Source organism: Lepeophtheirus salmonis, chromosome 13 (genome assembly GCF_016086655.4).
Source record: "Lepeophtheirus salmonis chromosome 13, UVic_Lsal_1.4, whole genome shotgun sequence".
Lineage (NCBI taxonomy): Eukaryota > Metazoa > Arthropoda > Copepoda > Siphonostomatoida > Caligidae > Lepeophtheirus > Lepeophtheirus salmonis.
In genome coordinates this window covers 10,390,363-10,413,027 of record NC_052143.2, presented here as the reverse complement: position 1 = coordinate 10,413,027, position 22,665 = coordinate 10,390,363, and the positions used below count along the sequence as shown (strand labels likewise).

The 22,665-nt window shown below is 32.0% G+C and overlaps 1 protein-coding gene and 1 long non-coding RNA gene across 2 annotated transcripts in view; both read left to right on the top strand.

The window, feature by feature from the left end:
* The window catches only part of Mitf (transcription factor Mitf), a 407,005-nt gene that overhangs the window by 3,259 nt on the left and 381,081 nt on the right, over positions 1–22,665 (top strand). The window contains exons 2-3 of the mRNA XM_071892507.1: positions 999–1,191; positions 1,287–1,436. Of these exons, the coding sequence (XP_071748608.1) occupies positions 999–1,191; positions 1,287–1,436 (343 nt within the window). The remainder of the gene's footprint in view (positions 1–998; positions 1,192–1,286; positions 1,437–22,665) is intronic.
* LOC139906905 (uncharacterized) lies at positions 13,826–22,202 on the top strand. Its single transcript, XR_011783082.1, has 2 exons — positions 13,826–15,497; positions 15,594–22,202. It is a non-coding gene; the product is annotated as an uncharacterized lncRNA (long non-coding RNA).

The following is a 22,665-nucleotide window of genomic DNA, read 5'->3' as shown; positions in this document are numbered from 1 at the left end:
ATTTTTTGGTGATCCCATTTTGAAATATTAAAATTCTTTATTCTTAGTGAATGAATCGCTTTATTGTTTCAATCCTTGTATCTCATTCCTATGGAAAGAGTTCACTCTACTCCATTATGAGATCTGTTAGTTTTCCTCGGATGAATTCTTCTCTTGTCGTCCCTTGGGGAATTCAAACATCTATTAAGATCGATGATCAAGTTAGAAGTATCTTCCTTCGATTGCCTTGATGTTCCTTTTACAAAGCATGACGTCATAAAATTGGCAATGACATCGGAAAAAGTATGATGATAATGTTAGCTATTCGCTAGTACACCCCCTGGCTATGCTAATTTTTAAAGTAGATATTTTTTACAAATACACATTTTCTATTTTTCTATTTTGTAAACCATGATATTCCTCATGACAATGTATTTTGAATAAGTTATAAGAATACAAAGAACAGTGTCTTTTTTCATCATTTTTCAGCCTACAAATGGAAATATATCGAGTTCGAAACAAAATACAGAATCAATAAAATCATTTTTAATAGAAAAAAAAGAACACTTTTACATAATTTTTATATATATCCCTAATTTTATTTTGGGGATCGTTTTAATGCTGAAAAATGACTCTGAACGATAATAGTTCTGAATTAATGCAATCCCAGATATTTCAGAATTCAGACCACTGAGAGAAAAACGGAGATTAGTTTTGGATTCTGCCCTCATAGATAAATTCTATTATTGTCCAAATTCATTTGTACAAAATGCCCCCTCCCCCATTATTATTCCCCTCTGTTATTAATGTTTTAATATTCAATTATTTTTCTAAGCTGTGAAAATATCTTTTAATGATTGATAGATTAATTATTATATCAATAAAAATCAAATGTAGATCCGCGTTTAATTTACATTATGAGTAATTCAAAAATTATTTCGGTAAATATAAAGATTCAACATTATAATATCTATTTTGTATATTTTACTCTATTAATATCTACAATATATATCTTTTAGACCTCCAACATTTAAACAAATCAATCCGAGCTCTCGTACACATTTGAAACAAATGCTGTATAGAGAACAAATCATGCAGCAAGAAAAGGCTCGCAACTATCCTCCCATTGCCTCACAGTCTAAACCTATCAAGTCAGACAAACCTCAGAGGTATGATATCATTCGAAATGATGTTCCACGAGAGGTCTACAATGTAAGTCCTTCTTCATAGCATACATTTGAATCGATTAAACTCTTCAAATACACCCAACATATTATTCAAATAATCCAATACAATATTCATTTTAGGTGTCAACTCGACTACAAAATCCAACCAAGTCATTTGTTCTTGAGACCCAACGACAACAGGTTCAGGAATATTTAAACTATGAGCGCAAGAATACAAACAAACTGGAAGATATCAATCTCGGATATGAGGATGCATCAAATAATAATCAGGTAGGAACTATATCATTTAATCACATAGTCTTTTCTTCTTTACTTGAACCTTTAATCGAAACCGGAATCTTATAAAATTTGCTAAATATTAAGTACACATATAATTTATTTATGTGAGTCATTCCGTGAGAAATTTTCCCGAGGAAAAAGATCGAATAAAATTTGGTATATGATATTATTGACAGTGTACCAGCTTAGAAATGAAATTTTGGAGCTCTAACCTAATCCAACTCTTTGTTATGAGGCCATAAATTAAAAGAAGTTCACATTTTAATGAATATTTGATTAGCGATACATCGTAAACAAAAACAATTATGGGCAATTATAATACATTAGGAAAAAGCTATGAGTGAGCTTAACAAAACTATGTCTATTTTGTGGCCACTTTTGACATCAGCAATCTCAGAAACTCATGATTATATACCTTTAGTGCGGCTTCTTATTAAAAAAAAAGGTTTTGAGATACATTAATTCATACTAAACTAGTATTTCTTTGTTTTTGGATTCAACGTTACAATATGAATACTATTCTATACTGGTATGTACGTTGAATCACAGAAGTACACATTTTTATACGCAATTAAGAATTCGGTTACAAAGTTCAACGACTACGGACGGGTATAATAATTTTTTGAATCTAGTTTGGATTCAAAAACACAAAAAATGATATTTTACTTATGACATGGTTAAAGATTTGACTCCGGTTTCTTATTAAAAATTTTTCTTATTAAAATTGAATTTAGTTGAAAATTTAGTACTCGAAATTTAAATTAATACTTAAAATTTTTGAAATTATTTTCTTAAAAAAATGTAATTTTTGTGCATGAACAACTGTGGATTTTTAAATTTTTTTCAAAATTTTTTAATTATTTGAGAATAACTATCGATTTTTGAAATTTTTCGTAAATAGCTGTAGATTTAAAAAATTTGTTTGGTTAAAAAATTAATTTTTCAAATTTTTTTCTAAAATTTTTTATTTTTTTATTTATAAAATTGAAAAAAAATCCAAAAACCAAATTCCATCAAAGTTATCCTCTTATGTATTTTGTAATTTGTATATTATATAATGTGCCTTTGTAATTATTGCGTCGATTTTTCCGTAGTTGATAAAAATTCATTTGCAAAAGTTTGAGGGCAAATCCCTCTTCAATGATGACTTGTACACCACTGTGGATTTCTGTTAATCTGCTGCATTCCCAGAGTATGTGATCGGTTGTTTCTCTTGTTAAATCGCAGAAAAAACAATCTGCTCGTCCGGTTTTGTAGTATTTCCCGGCCATTTCAAGAGTACCTGAAAGTACTCTGTACTTAAACCATTTCTCAGGAGCGATTAGATACTTATTTTTAATGGCTTTGATGTAGAGTTCTTGGGATTTTGCGACGTCTTAAATAAGCAATGAAAGGAGTAAGTGAAGGTTGTGTTAGACATCTTCTCAGGTACCAGTTGGAGAAATACTGATCTTGATTCTAAAAGGAAGTATTGGTCCCTGTCTCGAAGAAGAAGGTTTTTATTTCTTTACATATTGCTGTAGGATTGATATATATCTAGCACTTGCTACCAAGACTGACAAATCCTTGCTTTTGTTTCTTTTTTTCTCCATCATACCACATCGTAGTCTTGCTTTAGATAAGTCTTCGATGTTGTTCATTTTTAATCTGGTTCTAATTGCTAGGTCAGAATCTCAGAAGATTTGATCCAGTATGAATTTTTTTTCATGATCTGAAATGTCCTCTTTATTTATATTTCCAATGATACCAATTTTCCTATTCCTATTGACGGCTTCTCGGGCTCCAGCCCTTCTGAATATAGCTTTAATCTTTGATAGTACCTTTTGTACTTCATAGAAAACCTTGCATCCTGTTTTGACATTGTATCTCGTGGTCTCAATTATTTCAACGATCTCATCTATAACTTTGGGTATATCTAATTTTGATGAATTGAGTTTCCATGCCTTTTTATCTCTATGAGTTGGGAAATATATCAAATTAATTTTAATGTACAGTCCCTTATGGTCGCATATTTTGGTATCGATTACTTTATATGACGTGGCTGATTGCTTTTGGATACCACTGAATAGAAATAGGTCAATTCTTGAGAACGTAGGTTTGGAGAATTTTTCAGAAGAAAAGAAAGTACGGCTATAATCTTTTACAGTTTCAGCTGCGTCATAGAGTTAATATGATTTAATTTTTGGAGCAAAGTATTTTCTGTGCACGGGCATTCGTGTTTCCGTTAGTGTTTGTAGAGTCCAATTTTATATTAAAATCTCCGCTCATAATTGTTGGGCTGTGAGCTAAAATTGGTAAAAGTTTTTTCCATAAAAATCAGGGTTATCCGAATTGGGCCATAAATTCTGAGAATATTGAAATTAATTCCCGAAGGGTTGCAGAATACCTTTATATGTTTCCCATCCGATTCGCGAAATTGAATTGTTGGTTTGAAATTCTTGTTGCTCAAATCCTTACTCCACGTTTCGGATTTGAAAGTTGCTTGTCGAAGGCTCTGAAAGTTAAATAAGAGTCCGGAACACAAAAATGGTTTTCTAAACAACACCTTGTATTGACAGTGTTTCAATGCCAGGATAATCAAGATGTCGTAGGAGTCTTAATAAAACGTATTTTCTCTCCAATTTTATCAGTGAATTAAAATTGAGGTTTTAAAAAGTTATCGTATCTATTTTTTCATTGTATTAGACGATCAATTTCCGTCTACTTTGTTATTTATATGAAGACTAGACACCCCACGAGAGCCGTCAATAATTTATTTTATTCTCACATACAATCGTTTCCTATTGCCATGTATTAATAACGATAAAATAATATTCATACAAAATGTAGAAGCCAATTTCGGAACAAGTTAGTCTAAAAAAGGGAATAAATCTTAATCTGAATTAATCATACTTGAACTCTTATAACCAAAAACGTTGCAATAAAACCGAGAAATTTGGAATATTCTGTATTTTCTTTTCAAGGTTGATAAAAATGCAAGGTTAAACCCGCATGTAATCAGGATTTCTAGAATTTTCAATTTTTTATACCGTATGGACTGCTGGGCAGGACAAACAGATTGTGACATCATAGAGAATAACAAGGGTATATTACGACCATATAGTTCTAAAAATTCTAAAATTAATAGTAATAGTATATACACTTTGACGTCACTATTAAAAAGCAAGGGGGAAGTTAAGCATAAGTGAGAAAAACGTGTTGGTATAACCTTGTATTTCTATTAACCTTGGAATATTCTCAGAAAACAATTTACATATTTATCTCACGGGAATATTTTTTTATGATTCCCATAGAAATTTCAGACCAAAAAGCTTTGGCACCCCAGACATACTTGAAAGCGTTCTTTGTTCTTTAACAACGTTCTTTCTGTTCTGCGCTTCGCATTAATTTTCACTAATATTTTAATATTCAAACAAGTGATGAAATAAACTTAAATAAAACAATTATAGGGTAAACACAAATAAATAAATTGAAATGGATTTCAGAATATAAAAATATATTTAAAAGGATTATATGGTAAATTATGTCTGAATAAAATATTAACGTAAAAAAAGAAAAGTCGAGATGATAAGTAAAAGTCCTTAATATCAAATTCAAAAATGCTAGAAAATTTACAACAGAATATAAATATGTATGAAAGTGTGGAGGTGCGCGTATTTTCAATAGTGCATAAATAATTCGTGAAATGTGTTTTTGAGGTTGTTTCTTACGCAAAAAGTTATATCCGTGAAATTGTGAAGTTTCTATGTTTATTTTAATGTTTTTTTGAGTGATCTGGCTTTGTGCTAAATCTATAACTTTGCCAATTTTCCTAGTTGATTTCCTGAGACTCTATATTAAATATATTCTTCTGTTTCTTTCTTTTCTTTGAAAAAGTGTTAACGTCACCCTTCGAGCGCGCTTACCCTTCTTCCTTATCAATCATCCTACATGTAAATCCGTTGCGTTTTTTAGCTGGCCTGTTCATTGGTAGTATAAATAATTAATTTTATTTTCCTTAGCAGTTGTCATTATTCAATTCCTTTTCTAAATAGATTCAATTACACTCAAAACCTGATTGGGCATTTGTGTGTGCTCATAAAAGATGGAGCGTAACCCTGAGGATTTGTTACAAAGTTATAATTGTAATTCCTTGTTGGACTCAGAGTAGAATTGGGGAACGACATCAGAGTAATTCTAGTAAATGTCTTTATTTATTTCCTTCTCTCCTTCTTACCTTGTCAAACTGATTGTAGCTGATCTAATGAAATGTCATGAGAATTATTCTTTCTCTCCTCCAAAATATTTTTCAAATTGTTAAGGTTACAATGTTGCTTTTCGGTTTCATTTTTTTAACATTCTCAATCCACACTGGATTTTCACCTTTGTCAATCATCATCTAAAAAATTACCTGACGCGAAAAAATGATAAAAGATGCGTCGGAGAATGTCAATTTAAACTTTGATTTCAAATGGGACACTTGTGTTCTTGTATTAACAAATGATCATATTAGTTCATTTAGACAGGACGTTATCGATTTTGTGGATGTCGTTAATGCTGCAATTTTTTTGGGCTCAAAGAAGAAGAAATATATGGTGTAAATCCTAAACATGGGAAAGTTCTGGACCATGGTCATCTAAGAGCTAACCTACAAATAAAGCTGCTCACTTAATAATTCTAGCGTAAATCAGAGGTCCAAACTATGTAATAAGTATGGAGGTAGATCCAAACGTTAGTTCTCAAATCATACCAGTATGCCTCGTCAGTCTTAAATTTGATGGTGTCAAAAGGCAATGGCATCAGTGTTTTAGCCTGGGCATACATAATTAACTGTAATTAATTAATTAATTGTAATGTAAGACGAGTTCAATCGTTTTCCTATGAAAAAATCCTAAATGCTAAAATCAAAGAGCGACTATTTTCCAATGGGATATCCAGTGTTGGGAATTCTTTTGTCAAAGAATGACCGTAAAATATTTTCATAAAAATTAGATTATTTATGCAATTTCAACTGTGTCGAAAGGAACAAATAGCATGGTATATTGGGGATAGGTTTTAAAATTTATCAAAGGACAAAGACCACCGATCTATGAAAAACTTGAGACCAAACACCCTATAGAGCACAATTTATAAAATATTCCCTCATGTGGTTGCCGAAAGGATCAAATCAACCCTTCCTGATATTATTAGCAAGTCTCAGAGAGGTTTTATAAAAGGGTGTAGGATGGAAGACGTCCACGCTAATTTACAAACAGCGTTGGAAAAAAAGAAATACTGCACTATTATTGCCCTCCATTTTGAAAAATCATTTGATTTAATATCACACCAAAACCTGATTGAAACACTTAAAAAATAAGCGCTTTGGAAATTTTATGATACGAGCAATTGCGTCAATGATGGTGAAATCAAAAACTCAATACGCTATGGGTAAAAACTTAAGTACATTCCAGGTGTCCAGAGGCTGTAAACAAGGAGATCCGATAGTAGCTTGGCTATTCATAATTGCACTAGATACTCTTCTCAATCAAATAAATAGTAACAAGTTATTCAGGAAAAGCCAACCTAGGGATGTTCTTTCTGTATATGCCTACACAGACGATACATCTATTATAATCAATGGGAACACTGTTTTGACAATAACATCATTTATAGAACTCAATAAAGTTTTATCACCCATTGGCACAACGTCAGACCTACTAGTTAATGAAAAGAAGTCGAGTATAATCAATAATAACCCATACATTGTAAAAGTATATCGACCAATAGTCCAAAACAGGATCAGGGTACTTGTTGCATTCATTGGAAAAGACGTCATGAGTTGCAACAAGAGAGCAATTATATCCAAAATATATCAGCGTACCAGTATCATAAAGAAGCTTGAATTTTATAGATGGGATCGAATTGATCTATGTAACTCCTCCGTGATTTCTAAATGCTTTCTTATCATGCGTCTAAATAACAAGGAGTCGGAAAAATTTCTTATTGGATTCCTTGATCTCAGCACAAGACGTAACATCCCGATGAAGAGAATAATGTCTCTAAAGAGGGGGGTAAGAATGATTAGTATAGGTCACATATGGAAAGCTATGTTAGCGGAGTGGTTGATGAAATGCTTAAAAAGAAAGGACTTATGGAACCACTGTGTCATAGATAATACTCTAAATTACGAGAACCGTCATCAAAGAATGAAGTCGATTTCTCGAAAACTAAGTGTAGTTGGTTATATAAATAAAATCATTGCTAATACAAAAGAAACGTTCCAATTGCTTGAACTATCTTGTGGCCTAAATGCATTTCTGGCTGATGCATTCACAGAAGTGAATCCTTTGCATCTGAGAAATGGTCTGGAAGTTCTTGGATACCTGGGGGGGATTGCATCACAATCTTCTGACTACATTGACTTTTAAAAGGCTTACGTGGTTACAGAGGAAAACCCATTTCAGACTACCTTGCATATATGATACATCATTCAGGAGTAAGATAAAAACAATGAGTGTTAAATGGATTCCAAGATTATGATTGTATCGTCATTCGACGTATCAGTATATCTTTCAGATAACCCAAATTTTTATTTCTACAGTTCAGAAACAGAGACAGCTTCACACTTAATGAAGTGCCCAGTTTTAAAACCTGTTTACTCTACTCTTGGAGAGCTGGTAAAGGAACGCTTCGGAGACTCAGTGAGTAGAAATGATTTTTTTTACACTATCTTCCAATGACAAAATATATCATTACGCAGTGATCGTGAAAAATCAATTCTGCATCTACGCCATGAAAGTATCCAGCTCCAAGCTTGACGGTGGTGTGATAAATATTTTAAGAAACTATATTAGCGTTTTAAATACGATTGAGCTTAGGTTTTGAAGGTTTTAATTGATGTTTGTTTGTATTTTATATGTTTTTTATTACTCTATTGTATCATTCTGTTATATGTTTCCAGTATTTGAAAATCTTTGAAATAAATTCTGGTTAGGAAAAAAAAAAAAAAATATTAAAACAGTTATTTTTCCCATTGCATAAGAGATCAGAGGGCTCCGATAAACATACTAGTATTTAGATTTCTAGAAATTGTACGAAGATATATATTCTTACTATCTTGTAAGATCCTGATCCCAAAGGATGATAACTATTTGTTATCTTGGTGAGTCAGTCCTTACTCACTAAAAAAAAAAAAAAAAAAACAGATTCTGAGGATTAAATTTATTTGACATTTGCATCAAAATGAGGAGAGGCAGTCCATACTCCTCTAGAAACTCTGTGCGAAGAAAAAAAAGCCATTTTCATGTTGCCTAACCTTGTAATAGTAACATTGACTAATAGAGTGGTTAGTTTAAATGTATTTAAATCCAAATTGTAATTCAAGGACTTTTAGAAAGAAGGAATTATTCATACGTTTGTTATTTCTTGACAAGATTATATTCTTCAAATTAACTTCTTGGGTTGTCCAACTCATCTTTGGAAAAACCACTTTGAGTCCAAAATACTTTTAATTTAAGGATCACTTAATAAAATCACTTTCATAAAGTCTCAAATAACAATGAGTAATAAAATTAAAGGACTTATGTCAACAGGTGGCTCAACTTCGTCTGAATTCTTTCTCTAGCTGTTATTCTTTGGCCGGATAATCATAATTATTATTAAGGAAGGTTTATTATTTGTCTGCAATGTGGCACTACTCACAGGTGATGTGTTTACAAACGAATACAAGTAAACATCGCACATGCCCTATTTATCTTTTATTTTTGAGGCGAGAAAATCTAATTATTAAGTAAATACCTATGAGTGTACTCACGAAAATGGATAGTAACAGCGAAAATTTGTTTAAGAGTTCTCTTTTATATTAATACAAAAAATATGTATCATTAAACCACAGTTTTTCTGTTTTTTGACGCCTAATAACTCTGGGCAATGCCGGGTACTACCATTAGTGTATTATGACCTTAAAAAATATTATGATTAAGGAGTTGTATTCTTTTACTGCGAAACAGTGCTACTTTCAATCATTTTGTAAGCAAACTAATATAAATTGTGTGGAGGAAAAAAGTATTTGATCCCTTGCCAATTTTGTAAGTTTTCCCCATTAATAAAGATTTTCTATGGAACTGAGTTCTGGAAACTGGCTAGGCCTCTCCATGACCTTAACATGCTTCTTCTTTGTTGTCATTGTTGTAGGTTTCGGGTCATTGTTTTTATGGAAGATACATTTTCAGAGCTTTGTTCTGAGGGAAGGAGGTTGTTGCACAAGATTTTTCATCCTCCCTTCGATGCAGTCAAGTCGTTCTTTTCTCTTAGTTGTGAAACTCCTCCAAATTATAATGTTTCAATCCCCCATTAGGGATGTCTCTAATTTGATTATTATATACTGCACCCCTATGTAATTATTACTTCTATTTTTCCGTCGTTTTCTGTTCATAAAAAATCATTTCGAAAGATGAAGACCAAATCCCTCATGAATGATGATTTGCACGTCACTGTAGATTTCCGTCAATCTGCTGCATTCCTAAGAGATGTGGTCGGTTGTTTCTCTTGTTAAACTGCAAAAAATGCAATCTGCTCATCCGTCTTTGTAGCCGTTCCTGGCCCTTTCAAGAGTACCCGAAAGTACTCTTGAACTTAACCCATTTCTCCGGAGCGGTTTGGCAGATATTATTTGGGCGTTAATATTGATTAAGTGAATAAATAAAAGGTGGATTTCTCAATAACTTATTTTTTTACTCAAGCGTCATTTCTGGTTGACCCGCTACCTATTATTATTTCCCGTTTACTCCAGCTCTTGCAATAGTTGCCCAACCTAAGTCCTTTAATTTCTCTCCGCTAACTAGAAATAAGTATCACCAACCTTTTTCTTTCATAGTACTTAGTCCTTTTCAAATGATGAAATTGTGAGCTGTATTCTGTAACTTAGTCTAAAAGTAATTAGTTAACAAATTGCTTATTTTTAAATTACTATTTATATAGTTCTAATGTTAGAAAGAAAATATATTTGATGTAATTTTTATTTTGGTATATTATAAGAAGGATCGTTAACAAAATATTTAATGTTTACATCTATTGATCACCCAAATATATAAGTATCTACTTACATGTATATGCTTTCAATGTATTATATATTCTCTGACAGGGAATTATAAGATTTTGTTTATGTACGTTGAATCCTCTAATGTCAAAGTTTGATCAATTTAAAAGGGTACTAAGATACAGAGGCAATGTAATTTAACTCAGGGGTCCTCAAATGGCTTTAGAAGAAATTTATTTTTTGAATACATTAAAATATTTACCTTAGTCAATTATAATTAATTAATCATTAGTGATGAAAAGCGTGTGTATTTGGGCATTATAAAAATCCGGAAAATCAACATGGTAACTGACAATTTGAAGAATGTTTGGAAGGAGAGCAGTTTAGCTGTCATGGGGTTTCATTAGATCAGCTACAATCCGCTGTTACAAGACAGAAGAGAGAGAAGGAAATATTCAAAGACATTGGTAAGAATTTATCCTAAGTTGATCCTTAAGTCTACTCTAAGTCCAACAAGGACTTACAATTATAATTCTCCAACAAATCCTCAAGGTTACAATCCGTCTTTTATGAACACACGCAAATGTTCAATCAATTTTTTGAATATAATTTATTGTTAGGATACGAAATTAAGTTCACTCATCAAGTATTAAATAATAGTGACAGTAACTAAGGAAAAGAAAATTTATTCTAAAGATTTGGAGGTACTTAAGTACATCATCTTCCTATAGCTAAAGACCAACTAACCGGAGGATAACTACGTCTGTACTCAGGATAGCGCCCCGTTTCACACGCCACAAGCGCCAAAAGTTATTTCCAGATAAAATAGCTCGATTTTGGTCCAAAAGAGATATGACCCCCTTCCTCACCAGATTGGATCCCCAATTGGGCACTTTGGAGAGGGAAACCAACCGGACCTCACAACCAAAACTGGACTAACTGATGTCCTACATGGTGGCTACTTTGGACAACTTGTCTGAGGAGTTTGTCATCAACTCCTGCATGGCCTTCAGGGGACGTGTAATGACTATTATTGAAAATGAAGGGGGCGATATTGAGTGAAAAAACTTTTGCAAAAACGTTGTCTTCTTGTTTTTTTAACGTTATTTTTTGCCTCTTATTGAAAATATAAAATTATGGATGTATTTCTAAATCCATCGTAGGAGTACAAGTTTTGTTGCCATACCCCATATAGTTGAAGTACTCGGCCAAAATACAGTCAAAACTCTACCTCCACCGCGTTTCTATGCACCAAGGAACCCTCCCAATATCCCAAAATACACCACTAAGGCTCATGTTTTGTATGTGAAGTACTGGGCCTCGAGGTAGTACAAACTGCACCGCAACCGCATTTCTGAGCACAAAGAAGTTTCAATATGAAGACATAAACCTCCGCCCACGGGTTGTGGGCTGCTGGTCCCTGAGACAGGTTAATTTGTTCCACTTCCGCATCCCTGAGTATCAAAGAACCTTTTTAAAATCCAAAATACACCTTGTCCCTCAGGTTGTACAACTGAAGTGCTAAAAAATATTTTGTTTTTTTAAGGCCGCAATGACCCAAAAACCACAAAAACCAAGAAAAGAAAAAAGGTTACTGGAGATTCGTAATCCTGATCTGAGGGGATTATTTAGTATGTATTATGGTAATACTTGTATGCAAATTTGTTCGAACTCATTACATAGGTGAGATTTTGATAGTATTAATTAAACAGCTTGAAAGTTTATCGGTCTATTAAATTAATATAATCTAAAAAACATAAAAAAAAACCAAAAATCAGTGATTGGAGCTCAACTTTTTTTTTTTACATACATACAATTTTATTAATGATCAATAGTCCTCTACCGAAGTATAAATACTTTTTAGTATATAAATCTTACTAGTAAAAAAAATAGACGAAGACTGTCAAAAACAAATATTTGAATAATAAAAATCGAATTATTAATTTATGGAAAAAATCACTTTTTTTATATTCTTGTTGGATAACCCCATTTTTTTTTTTGAAAAATCCCTTACTGGTATTCTATCTGGAAATATAAACAGAATAGAATCACGGACACACAATATCTGAAATAAATAAAAAATTACAAGAAATTCACTGTACCTTTTTGGCTATCAGGGAGTTCAATGTATTCACCTCTTTATAATGAGAAGAACAAACATCCCCGTCAAACAAATCAACCTAGAATTACTCAAAATTGACACTGGATGACATTTGTATTCTTCGCCTTATTAGTGTCAATTTCAACTTCAAAATAGTTCCGATATATCTTTTGAAGACGCTGCAAATTGCACCAAGCGAAATATTTAGAAATTGATCAATTTTATTTAAAGACCAAATCCGGGGTAAATTAAGTCTCTTTAAGCAAATGTAGGTCCAAAACTTTAGTTATTAATCATGGGGGATTTCAAATAATCCCATAAATTTAATAATCTATAATTGATGGGAATAGGTCTACGAAATAATGGTATGTAGAATGTGTTACCTTTATTGTATCACCTTCCTTCCAAAAAGAAAGAAGGAAGAAAAAAAAACAGAAAAAAGGGCTAAAATCAGTTGGTAGTCTTAACTGACGACATAGAGGGTTGATCCCTTCGAGTGGTACACATTTTATTTTTTTTAAATTTATCCTAATTAAAATTTAAATAAGAGATTTTTTGAAGACATTTATTTATCAAAATCATCTAAAAATAGTGCTTGGTACAACTTTGAATCAATATGTGAGCCCTTAGCTCTAATAATTGACTCAATACGACCCCTAAATCTATTACAGACCTTGATTATGTAGTTCGACTTGATCTTAGTCCACTCCTTCTTGATGGAAGCCTCTAGGCCAGTGGGTTTCAACGTGGGGCGCACACACCACCAGTGGAACATGGCAATGTTTTGGTGTGGCATTCGCAGGACGTGTTTTTTGAGATTACTATACTAAACCACATAAAGAAATAAAGAGAAAAAAACGATAATGTGAATTTTAGTTTTGATTATCATGTTTATCAGAGAAAAGCTCCGATGGCTTCAATAAATTTGGTGCAGTTATTGGACTAATAAATTTCTCTACGTAATATTTATTTAATTGCTACATAATTTTACTCTGAAGTGACGTCATCACTACGATAACATACTACATACAAAGTGTAAAACATTCCAGGAAACATCCTTATCAGAGTTTTTGTATTATTATAGATAATCGAACTCGGCAAATATGTAAATTCAATTATAACTATAAATAGCCTACTTTGTTAATTAATTAATAATTTTATTTATTTCAGTAACAAACCCTTTGCATAAAATGAGTAGTGCAAGTAAAAAAAAAGTTCGTCAATATTCATAAAAATATTTTAAAATTTGGATTCATCCCTACTATACATGATGAAGCACTCTTATGCCAACAATGTTTGAACAAAGAATCAATGAAACCGGGTCAGGTCGTCTTGAGTTGCATTTGAAGGCGAAACATAGTGGGTATATAAATTCAGATTTCAATTACTTCAAGTCTTTAAAGGAGAAGTGTACAAAAGATAGACAATAAAGTCTCTGTTTACTAAAAAAAAACTATTAGCGTCGGTCGTACTCTTGAGGTTAGTTATGAGATATCTTTAGTCGTTGCTAAATGTGGAAAAAATCATACTATAGGAGAGGATTTAATAAAACCATCAATATCTGTATTTCTCAAAACAGTCATGGAAAAAGATGATAACGTTGTTAAAGCCATGCCACTCAGTAACAATACTGCTACTAGAAGAAAAGATGAAATGGGTAAACATATTGAAACACAACTTGTCGAAAAATTAAAATTTCTCAATGCAAATGGATGAATCTACACTGAGAGACAGTGAAGTTGTGTTGTTAGCATATGCAAGATATATTGATAAAGGCGACTTTGCTAAAGAAATGCTATTCTGCAAATCATTAGACACCACCACTTCTGCTGCTGATATATATGGTAAACTAGCTAATTACTTACACGTCAATAATATACCTATAGAAAACATAATATTTTGTACGGAGGATGGCACTCCTGTTATGATGGGCAAGAAAAAAGGCTGCCTTAAATTGTTGAAAGATGGGAATACAAAAATGATTCTTGTGCATTGTCTCATTCATAGAGAGAACTTAGTGGCCAAAAATGTTACTCCTCCTCTGAATGAGATACTAATCTCAGTTATAAAATGTATCAATGCCATCAAAGCTAATGCAAAATGTGAGCTTCTATTCAAGAAATTTTGTGAAAATGAAAATGCAGACTTCTTACTTCACACTGGTGTAAGGGGGCTTTCAAAGGGGAATTGCTTGAAAAGATTCATGGTTTTATATGATATTTTTAGTGTCTTTTTAAATGACTAGCCTGAAATGATCCACCTGCTAACCGTTGATGGTAAAGCATTTGTGAGTTATTTGACAGATATTTTTGAGAAATTGAATATGTTGAAGAAACAACTTCAAGGATCAAATAGTACTCATGTGGATGCAAATATAAAGATATTAGGTTTTGTTTCATTTATTGAGGTATGTCAAGAAAACATTTCTCACAAACGTTTTGACCAGTTTCATTGGCCAAAAAAATGTGAGGTGACTGATAATGCTGTACTTGTTATTGTGAACCATTTGAAAATAATTTTCTCTGATTTGAAAGAACGACTTTCTGAATTAAAGGAAATTGAATTTCCAACATGGTTGATGCAGCCAATACTAGTGAATATATCTGATGTTTCGATGCAGTACCAAGAATAAATCTCGGAAATGCAGAATGACAATTCAGTCAAAACCTTATTTAATATAAAAGGACAGATGACATGGCGTTGTTATAAGACAGAAACCAAATACCCACATTCAACCAACTTTGCAAGGAAATTGTTGTTACCCTTTCCATCTTCATATTTAGCTGATTGTGGCTCTAGTGCTGTCAATGATTTGCTATTGAAAGAAAAAAGAAATCAACTGGATATTACTAAAAGAGGACACTTGAGAATTAAGTTGACTAAATTGGAGCCTGATATAAAATCTCTATGTCATAGATAGGATGCATAATCTAACCTCACTAACCTACATCTTTAGGTGGGCTCAATTTTTATTTTTTATTAGTTCAATAATTAAAATGATCAAAGTATTACAAAATAAATCTACGTCAAATATTTCTACTTCTAATTTCAGTTCTTTATTATATGTTTGGAATCTTTATTTATTCAACTGTTCTATCGTTTTATATTTTTCTCTTCATGGATGCTATGTTCTTTGGATTTTTCTTTAGAGACAATTTAATGGTTTTTTAAGCTTTCTTTACTGTTAATTACAGTTAATTTTTAAATATTGTAAATGAAATATACCGGGGCATCAACATTTCAGAAATGCATTGGTGGGGCATGGGTTAAAATCGGTTGGGAATCACTGCTCTAGAGTCTAGCCACTCCTGTGACGAGTAGCACACACTGTCTCCTCCAGACGTCCTAGATATAGTAGTCCAAGGGGCTCGCACCTGGAGAGGAGGGTGCCCGAAGGATGTCCCGATATTCCGGAAAGTTGTCTCTAAGGAAAGAATGGGTCTCAGCGGCACAATGATACGGAACTCCGTCTTGAGTGAAAATCCAAATTGGCCGAACTTTTCCCTGGCCCGAGCTAGCACTTTCTTATCCAGAAGTTCAATGTAAGCAACTGCATTGAGCAGATACTTCCTCTCCATAAAAATGGGAGAGCAAACTTTGCCTGTGCTGACCACTCAACTTTGGCTCTGACGACATGTCTCACTGAGGCTGAGACATTTTTTAATAGTTAAAACCAAAAAAGAAATCGTCAAAGTATTAATTTAATTTTGATCACCGAAGAAGATAATTTATTTTGTAATATTTCATATTACAATAAAATATTTCATTACGTAATTAAATTCGTATTATTTAATATTACAATAAAATATTGAAGTACTTATTTAATTTGTTTAAAAACCCAAATATTAGTTTTCCTCATAGTGAAGCTTCTCAAGGTTAACTTTCTTCAAGAAGGTGATCTTTTCAAAGGGTAAAATAATAGATTGAACTTTCCGTACACGCATTTTAGTATATCCTACCTATTATAAATCTGCTTTATAACCAGCTTTAGACACAAATGATTCTTTTGTTCATCACTACCTATATAATTTTTTTTTCAAAGTCGTTCCCCAAACTTTTGAAAGCTGTTTAAACTTCTTTGATTTCTACCTATATCTAACGATTTTGAGAGTTGAAAGAAAATTTATGGGGTCGTTAATGAGGAAATTATTACTTAGTGCTATTTCAGTTATTTAATGAGCTCGAAAGAAAAAGTTTGCCGAATCGACGAGAACGCAAAATTCGAGGAATGTTTATGAAATTAAAAAAGTTAAATTTAAAAATTAATGCATTGCATTATTATTTCATGATCTTAAAGTTATAGTTTTAATAAAAAATATTTTAAAATGTAAATTTTATTAAGGTATTATTTGTATTTACTGTGTAAAATTAGTTAATTTTACTAAATGTTAATTATTTTTTTTTAATAAAATACTATAAAGTCAAACATACTTTTCAAATAATAAGTTCGGTAAAAAAGAACATTATCAGTAAAAAATATTTGTTATATTTCTTAAGAAAATTGTTCCTTCTATTTAAAAAAAAAACACAAAAAAAAAAAACAGATAATAAGTATACAAACGCTGTATGTGTACCACTTAAGGCAGGCATCGATCTGAATACTCCATTTGTATAACAGTACAATTTTCCAAATAACAAAAAAAAAAAAAAGTTATTTTTCTAGTATAAAATTGAAACTCATTTGTGCATAAATGTTTATATTTCTTATAAACTTTATCATTTTTTTTTTTTACTTTTTTAGTCTATTCTTGGGAATGTCCCAATCAATTTTTAAATTTCATTTTTTTCATTATCTTTTTTTGAATAAGAAGGATCTATTTTTACACGATAACATAAAAAAAATTTTTATTCACAACAGATCATAAAAGTCATACGAAGTTTTAATTGTCCGAATAACTCGAGAGTTCGAGACCCTACTCAAATAATATATTATTCATGTCGATTTGGGTTGCTTCATTTAACTCAGCAAAGTTATTTTCTTCTTTTTAAAAGGTTGAGAGGATTCAACTTCAACTTTTTGATTTCGTTGTCTCCAATTTCGAGATAAAAATATAAATATGACGTCACCCCGCTCAATTGTACATACAAATCATGTAAAAATAACAATCCACATCCATAAAACACAATTTATCTACGGTGAACAACTAAAAAGATATACTAAAAAAACATACATTATCATATTGGACATAAAGATATGTATTTACATTTTATGTAAAGAAGAAAGCTAAAGCCTCAGTAAAAAAAAAAGGGGCTTAAAGATAGATGGGATATTTTTCTGGGGAAGTTTTAAAACATTGACGTCATAAATTGAAGGAAGTAGAAAGAGTAGAAAAACCATTTATAAATCACTAAAATTTGAACGTTTTTTATACATACATGTTACCTCCTTTTTTTTCCTTTCTTTGCAGAGCCGCTTTTTGAAGCGTTCACTTATTGAATGTGCTTCTTTATTTTCTCTGCATTATTAAATTTGCAAGGGACTATCATATTCTTATGAAGAAGTATGTACGTTGTTTCAATATTCTTGATTAAAAGAAAGTCAACATCAATTTATGCACTATCATACATTTGTCAAGTAGGAAATGAATATTTTCATCAAGTATTGAACAAAGGAATGATGTTTGGAATAATTACAGTGGAGTAAATACGTATTTGAAAGCTTTGCTGTTTTTGTAATTTTACACACTGATGAAGATTTCCTATGGGATTGAGTTCTGGAGACTGGATAGGTCACTACATGACCTTAATATGCTTCTTCTTGAGCCACTCCTTTGATGCCATGACTGTATATTTAGATAATTGTCGTGCTGAAGATCCATTATACGAATCAGGCCGTATTCTGAGGGAATTTGGTTGTATTTCAAGAATTTTTGATGGACAGGCGTCTTGGGGTCATTCTCAACATTTTTCTTGAACTTTTTATTGTTAAAATAAATCTACCATTAAAATTATAGTTTGATATTTTTTTGTAAATCTGCAAACATACAAAATTGGCAAGGGATCAAGTGGTTATCTTCTCCACTTTATATTGGCAATCTAATTTAATTACTAATAGCCAGTACAAGTAACCTAAAATAGTGTTCCTCAAACTTTTGTCAGTGAGGGAAACTTTCAAAAGTGCATTAAATCTCAATGTACCCCAAAATAACACCAGAAGAACTCAAATGAAATACATGAGGTAGTTTGGGGCTCAATTTAATAGAAAACCCCTTTTCAGTTTTTGTTTTGCTTAATTTTAGACAACGTAATATCTACATTTTGTAAAAAAGTTAGCCCATTCTGATTTGTGTGATTATATATTTTTAAAATTTAAATGGTTTTTTAAGTAAGTTATGAAATTGTAAATTTAATACATGCCACAAATCGTATATACAAAATCTAAAATATTAATTCGTAACAGAGTCCCAATACTTATAAATTTATAAAGCATGCCTGCTATTTTTATTATGATAAAATTAATATCCTCTTAATTATGCTGCGTGGAAAACACGTCGGCCGACAGAACATCGACCGATAAAACATCGAATGGACAAAATGTCAAATAGGATAAACGTAGAATAGACAAAACGTCGAACAGACAAAAGGTGACCAACAAAGAATTTACAATAAGGGCCTCCTCCATATGGCGTTGCAATTTATTCCATTCAGACATTTCCCCCCTGAAACATACCACCACTCCTATATTAACTACTAGTAAGTTCCCCTTCCAACCCCATTATACAACTAGAATGTTGGGGTCTTATTTGGGGGACTGTCATCTCCCAAAATGGGATGAAACCTACTACCAGTATTTAAGCAACTTCTAGAAACCCCTCAACACCTCTCATTTCCAACCCAAATCTTAAGGCTGTTTTGGAATGCCGTCAACCCCAAAATAGGATGTACCTTACTGCCACTACTTACATTTACCTCCCAATTGCATCCCTAAGGGCCTTGACATTCGACATTGTTTCGGTTTTGATCTCGTTTTTGGAACTGGGGATACCCACAGCAGCCACTACTTCCTGGATATAAATTGAGGTTTTGGGAGTACCCTTTGAAGGTAACTTATCTGACGGTGGTTGGTTTTATCCCTTTTTGGGAACCGGCGATACATGAAAGCATCTCAACTTTGGGGGTATAAATGGGGGGGGGGGCTGAGGCAAAAGATAAATTAAGATAATGCCATTTTAGTAGTAGGTTCGATTAGTAATTCCTCGTTGCCAATATAATATCATAATATCTTGGTATGATGCTTATCCAAATAATTAATAAAACAATGCACCTCAATTTTGTAGAACTTTTATACCTAGATAGAATCTACATCCGTTAAAAAAATAGCTCATACGGATATATGCTGTTATATTTTTTAGACGTTTAGGCGTTGAATAACACTTATGTAATTAAAAAATGTTTATGGGAAAACTTTGATCTCACCAGAACTTTGTTCTTATCCTGGTTTAACTACATCTGAAGGGTTTTTACACAGACTTAGATTTATCTACCGACATTTCCCAACCAATAGTTTTTTTATCCTTTGTAGTTTGGACTTGAGAAATGGCACACAGTATACGAATTATTTATTTTTTGAGCATTAGGAGTTATTTGGGGATCGTAATCATAGCCCATAGCTCCCACTAAATCATAAATATTTATAATTAGAAACCCAAGTTATCATTTAAATGAATTAAGGCGAGTTACTGCATCTATCATGAGCATACAAGTAATTTATTTGAAAGATCTTTGCATATTATAATCTTCATACCTCAAAGTTTGTAATTTTTTTTCTTCCAACATTAAATTAATTTTTTTATTTTGGCTCCTTAAATTTACAAGACACATTTTAAATCACAAAACATCTTTATTTTGATTGGAAGACTTGTCAAGTTTTGAAAATTATAACATGCAACTTTGAAAAAAATAAACTGTCTGTACTCATATAAGTTTATAGTCATGATAGATGTAATACCCTACCTTCAGTGTCCCCACGACGGAAATGATAAAATAGTTCAAAACACCATACTTATTCATAGCTACACCATATAATAACATTCATATTTTTTTTTCCCCACACTTATTTGAAATTATAGTGACTCTTTTATGGTATCGAGAAAAGGATGTATTGTTACACCGTTAGTGTATTCAAGCTGTTTTTTTGTTAATTTTGAATATGAACAAGTGATAAAATACCCATATAAACATTATTGAAAAATAAATTTAATGAGCTGGCTTTTGGTGGAGTAATAACAACTTGTAATTTTTTTCAAAGAATGTTACTACTCCAAATTAAGTGTTGAAATCTTCATAGTTCCATGGAAATGAATAAAATTATTTAAATTTTAAAGAACAGAAAAATAGGTTCAAATCATAATTTATTTAACCAAGTAAATTCACCTATTTTTTAGAAATAACAAATCTTTTACATGATTTACTTAAATAATTATTTGTATAACATTTTCTTATACTTTTACTTATATACTGGGTTGTCCATTGAAATCTAAGCACTTACTAATTCAATAATTAATAAAAGTTGAGTGATTAAAATTAATTTACTTTCCAATATTTTAAATTATAAGCAATTGGTTACAAAACAAAAGAAACCTGTGCTCTCTAGCTTACGTACAAGTCGAGAAAATGAAACTTGAACGTGATGGACGAATTTCCATTCGCTCACTTTTTTACACTATAAAAGCCCCAATAGAAGACTCCCAGTAGTTGGGCGTCTCCAAGACCACCATCTATACTGTCAACAAGTCCAAAACCTTGGAGAGGAAGAATGGCTTTGTCAAAAAGGCAAAACTATACCAGGATCAGCTAAAGAAAACAGCCCTGGTCAATCTCTTCAAGTCAATGGGGACCTATATATGAGATCTAGGGATTTTATACCAGTCTGTCCACAGAGCTATAAAAAAATGGCTGGAAAGAGCCTTGTGAGAGTGGAGTTTCTACTTTTGACACCAACCATTAAGGAAACCTATCTCCTCCATTGTGAGACTCTTTTGAATGACCTCAAGAAGGCCAAAGTAATCATTTTCACTGTTGAGAAGACCTAGACGGTCTACCAGGTGAGGAACAGGCAGAATGATTGGTACTGAATCTTTAGAGACATTGATGAATCAATGAGGACACTTAGTACCATAAAGTACCGTCCCTCAGCCATGTCCTTGGGCTTTTTGGCCTCTGATGGTAAGGCATCCCCTTTGGTTCATGTAAAGTATATAGTTAGTGATTTGGAGTAAACAAGAAGTTAAACATCCAAACATTATAACCCCCTGAGAACTAGCTCACTTGTGATGAAATTCACAGATAGTATGCTATTTGAACCACCAACTCCTTTTTATAGCTCTTGTGTTAGTTAAAAATAGACAGATAAGGCGGGAACTAATAGGTTGGATAGAAAACTGAACAGAAAAACCAGAAACCAAACAATTTGACAAATTAGGTCTCCGGAGGTCGGATATTAATTCAACAACACTTTTTAATTATCTTTTTTCTTCTTCTAATCAAAAATGGTCCCATTACAGAATCACTACCTCATCAATTTATACTATTAAGTCAAATCACCAAGATGAGAGTATAACTTGAACATTCTGTAGCGAGAAACTAAAAACATCAGCATACATACGCTAAGAATGTGTTAAGATTGATCCTTTAGTACGAATCTGTGAACAAAAAAATAAAAGACAATCTACAAGTCACGACCTCAAACACTGATTGGGTAGTGTCTTCGGATTAAAGTAAATTTGGACATTGTAACTACTTTGGAACTCTACGTTTTGACAAATTTTTCCAACAATAGTAGTTAATTTGGATAGTTGAATTTTAAAAAATGTAAGAAACTGTGATTTTTAACGTCATTTTGTTACATTTTATTATTTTATCCATGTTAGATTTGTTTAGAGATTGTATTTTATTTTGTTAAATTTTTATTTTTGCTATAATTAAGAATAAAGATATGCCTATTATGATTTAAAAAAAAAAGTATTTAGTTAGGATAGTGAAAGCAGCCATACAATGATACAAGAGTTGATTGACATTGAGAACATTACAAAAGTAGAGAAAGAGAGTGAAACAAATCGACATATCTACGTTGAATCTGAAACAATATCGTTCTTCCTCATAATCAATACAAAATAACCGAGGTT